This window comes from Suricata suricatta, chromosome 9 (assembly GCF_006229205.1).
Source record: "Suricata suricatta isolate VVHF042 chromosome 9, meerkat_22Aug2017_6uvM2_HiC, whole genome shotgun sequence".
Lineage (NCBI taxonomy): Eukaryota > Metazoa > Chordata > Mammalia > Carnivora > Herpestidae > Suricata > Suricata suricatta.
This window is the reverse complement of record NC_043708.1, coordinates 69,864,473-69,868,800: the sequence shown is the minus strand read 5'-3', so window position 1 is coordinate 69,868,800 and position 4,328 is coordinate 69,864,473. Positions and strand designations below refer to the sequence as shown.

Below are 4,328 nucleotides of genomic sequence, written 5' to 3'. Positions count from 1 at the left end.
CTGGTGAGTCTTTTTCTTCCCCAGAAATCAGGCAGGTTAGGAAAGCCAGGGAGTATTCATAGAAATGCTGCCTGGAGCAGGTCATGGTCCCTCTTCTGCAACCAGGTCTGAGCAATGAGAAGGGTGGCTGCACTGAAGGTGCTGAAAACTTCCTTCAACACAAAACTTCCTCTCCACATTCTCTGTGTGCCAGGCCTTTGTGGTGTGCCTGGTGGCTGGGCACCCTGAGTCCTGTGTCTGAGAAGGCACAGGCCTTCCCCATGGAAGTGCACACCTGCCACACCTGCACACACAGATTTGTTGGTGAGTTTGGGACCAGGTGCTTGCCTGGGGCGTGTGTGGAGCTCCCCCTTGTGGTGTGGGGAGGACTTGGCCCGCAGGCCACAGGAGTGAGGTCAGCCAGCGTATGGCACCAGATGAGGGCAGAACTTCCCAAAATGCTGGCTCTGGAAGAGCCCTTAGATAACAGCTGGTCCAATGACCTCATTTCACATAAGAGAAAACAAGACTAGTCACAGGACGTGACCTCTTGTGACAGAGCTGGGAGTGGAACCCAGCTTGCCTAACTCCCATCTACACAGGTGATCTGAATACTGTACTAAACTCCCTATAGCTCAGAAAAAAAAAAATGCCCCAGCCTCAATCTCTACAGTGCCTGTTGATTCAGGTTCAGCATCAGCTGGCCCCAGTGTCTCAGGATCCCCTCATGATGACGGGCTGACCACAGAGGCTGAGGTCAGACCTGAGCCCCAGCTGACTGTGCCTGGGGATGATAGGGAGGGGGGCTCCCTGTGGGTTATACTCATAAGAGTCAGTTACTCTCCTAGTGTCAGTGGGAAATTCAGTTAGGAGGGAATGGGTATCCCAGGACACCTGTAACCCCTGCAGCCTCAGAGCTGGGGTGGGTGGAGGGTAGTTTCAGCTTTGACACTAAAATTTTGTCTCCTAGCACATAGAATTAGCTCTTGTTCGGGTGCCTTTGTTTTCTCTCCTTCTGACGTTTCCCCCTCTCCTCCCTCATATGTTTGAGTAGAACTGGGACTCAGGGAGGATACCTCACTTCTCTGGGCCTTGGCTTCCTCCTCTGTAATTGTGGGATACCCTGACTCCCAAAGCTCTGACACAGGGACATGGCCTCCCTCCTCTCAGGAGCTTTAAGAGCTCTTGGCTGGCGACAGGAAGTACAGGGTGCAGGCAGAGTCTGGCACTCATGTTTATTACAGGTTGGCAAGAGTGAGGTTCCCCAGGTGGTGTCACTCCTCATCATGCAGTTTTTGCTGAGAAAGGAATAAAAGGTGTGAGGGGGCAGCTGGCAAGAGGAAGGAAGTTTGTGGGGGAGAATCTCTAGGGCTTTTAGGGTCCTAAAAGAGATACCCTTTGGGGGAGAGGTTCTGGCCTCAGGGATCTTGGTTCTCATTTATGGGTCTTTGTAGTTTAGGGGGTGGAACTGGGCTTTCTTCAGAGGTGCCAGTCTGTATGGGCTATGCTGAGTAGGAAGGGGAGTCTCAGATATGGGAGCTGTGGGACCCCCAGGTTTGTCACACTATAAGATAAGGAGTGCCCACTCTAAGGGGCACTGATGTTGGTGGGTGTGCTGACATGGGGTGACTAGTGGGGCCTGGAGGAGGGACCCACCTTGGCGCCGATGTCACGGCTCTTGGCCCGCAGCTTGTTGACCTGGGACTCGGCGATGTCCGCCCGCTCCTCTGCCTCATCCAGCTCATGCTGCACCTTGCGGAACTTGGACAGGTTGGTGTTGGCCTGCTCCTCCTGGGGGGGTTTTGGGGTGGGGGAGAATGAAGTGAGAGGCATCAGGGAGTGGAAATGTCCAGCATCCCAGTCTGAAGGACTCCCTGTCCCCGAGCTAGTGGCTTGGTGCTCTCACCCCTCAACTGTGTTCCTGCACCAGCCTTGCCAAGGGTATCCTGCTCCTGGCTTGGCATTCTCCTTAACTTATCCAGTATTCAGAATCGTTCATGGCCACCCACTGCCCAAGGTGAATTAGATGCTCACTGGTCTGGTCCCTTTCAGAACCTGACCTCACTGCACCTGCCCAACCAGATCTCTGATAGATGCTCCCAACTGTGGGGTTCCTGCACACATGTGCGCATCAACACCTTATTTGCACACTTTGCTGTCCACCCAGAGTCTTCCCCACTATGCTATGGTCAGGTCCTTCCTTGAGCCCAATTCCACAGCCATCTTCCAACCTTCAGCACTATCAGGCCTCCTGGCGTGCTTAGCAGTGGCACTGCCTTCTCTTGGGCCTACTGATGTATGGATTATAAGCAGGTTGTAGGTAGGTCCTGGGGCAAATAAGCATTGCCTTTGTTTCCTCAGAGTGCCTGACATAGCTCTGAGCAGACAGGGCACGTGAAACGTTGAGTCCCCATGCTGAGGCGGACACCAGTCAATTCTCACACATGGGAGGTGTGTTGACAGAGAGTGGAGAAAACCATGAACTCACTGCCTCCTCTGCCTGGCGCTTGTAGGCCTTGACCTTCAGCTGCAGCTTGTCCACCAGGTCCTGCAGCCGCAGCAGGTTCTTCTTGTCCTCCTCCGTCTGGGGGTGGATGGATGGGAGAAACCGATTGAGAGAGGAGGGGCAAGTGCAATCATTGTTTCCTCCCTCAATCTGTCACTTTCCTCCCTATGCCTTAGCTGCCCCTCCCTCCCATGGGCCAGGTCAACAAGGGGGTGGGGGATTCCACCTCTGCCATTACTTGTAGGTCAAAAGGCCACAGCAAGGTCATCAGTCTGGATCTAAAGGGCAAAGAGCACTGTAGCCCTAAAGCTGGAAATGGGGAAGGAGGCCCAGAACCAAATAGAATTCCTTCATCTGATAATATGGAGACATCGGGGCTGTTTCAGCTCCAGCCTGGAGTACCATAGATGCTCTTGGCCAGTGGTTTTAGAGTGATCTGAGAAGACTAATGAGGAGCCCAGAACAAAGGGGGTACTATCGTAGTCCAGACCATTCTGACCTATCATATATATATTGTACTGGGCCAGATTTGGGCACTGTACAGGATCACTGTCACCTGATCATTCCTGTCTCCACATCATTGCATGTGCTAAGATGTCACTTGCACTTAGGTATGCAGTGCATCTGCAGTTCTATAGCTGTGTCCCCTCTTTGTGCCTCTTATATCCAACTGTCAAATGTACTGATACCCACTTTCTCTGTCCTTCCTTCCCAGCCACACTGTGGAAATAACAGGTCAAGGGCAAAAGCTCTGAGCTATGCAGATGCAGGTCTTAGAACATTTTGGGATCCTCTTTATCTGAGGTCTTCTTTTTTTTTTTAATTTTTTTAAATGTTTTATTTATTTTTGATACAGAGAGAGACAGAGCATGAGAGGGGGAGGGGCAGAGAGAGAAGGAGACACAGAACCAGAAGCAGGCTCCAGGCTCTGAGCTAGCTGTCAGCACAGAGCCTGACGCGGGGCTCGAACCCACGAGTGTGAGATCTGACCTGAGCCGAAGTCAGAGGCTTAACCGACTGAGCCACCCAGGCGCCCCTATCTGAGGTCTTCTATCTGTTGCTCCAGAAGCTCCTTGGAAGATCTGAGTCTTTTCCCATCTCTGACTTTTATCCCTAAAGTCCTATACTATGTCCCTCCCTTTCAGGCCAGTAGAAAGGTTCCTTAGGATGTGCTAAAGCCTTCAGGGTGGCACTTTGGGTCGTTAAAAAATCCTGAGGGGTGCCTGGGTGGCTCAGTCAGTTAAGTGGCTGACTTCAGTTCAGGTCATGATCTCGAGGTTCATGAGTTCAAGCCCCACACTGGGCTCTGTGCTGACAGTTCAGAGCCTGAAGCCTACTTTGGATTCTGTTTCTTCCTTGCTCTCTGCCCCTTCCCTGCTTGGACTCTGTCTCTGTCTCTCAAAAAATGAATAAAAACGTTAATTTTTTTCAATCCTGAGGAAATTGCCGGTTAAGACTCAGGAAGTAGAGGCGCATTCTCTACTCACTAGGAAAAATCATGGACTCAAGCCAAACTGACTCCAGTGAATTTGAAAGAAGATTAACCTAAAGATAATTTGTCAAGAAATGGGTTCCAGGTGGGTTGGGTGGCATTCCCAGAAAGTGGATGTGCATGTGGGCTAGGAGGTGAGACTGGGGAAGCACTTTCACATCTATTGTCGACTGCCCCCCAGAGCAGCCCCCTCGCCCGCACCTGGTAGGTCAGCTCCTTGATGCGGCGCTCACTCTTCCTCATGCCCTTGACTGACTCCACGTTGCGCTTCTGTTCAGCTTCCAGCTCATTCTCCAGCTCCCGCACCCGGGCCTCCAGCTTCTGCAGCTGCTTCTTGCCGCCCTTGAGGGC

At 52.1% G+C, this 4,328-nt stretch overlaps 1 protein-coding gene across 1 annotated transcript in view; it reads right to left on the bottom strand.

The window, feature by feature from the left end:
• Positions 1–1,200: 1,200 nt before the first annotated feature.
• The window catches only part of MYH6 (myosin heavy chain 6), a 22,203-nt gene continuing 19,075 nt past the window's right edge, over positions 1,201–4,328 (bottom strand). Inside the window, exons 30-33 of the mRNA XM_029952198.1 lie at positions 4,179–4,327; positions 2,468–2,563; positions 1,636–1,770; positions 1,201–1,277 (exon numbers count right to left, since the gene is read on the bottom strand). Of these exons, the coding sequence (XP_029808058.1) occupies positions 1,254–1,277; positions 1,636–1,770; positions 2,468–2,563; positions 4,179–4,327 (404 nt within the window). The 3' untranslated portion in view covers positions 1,201–1,253. The remainder of the gene's footprint in view (positions 1,278–1,635; positions 1,771–2,467; positions 2,564–4,178; position 4,328) is intronic.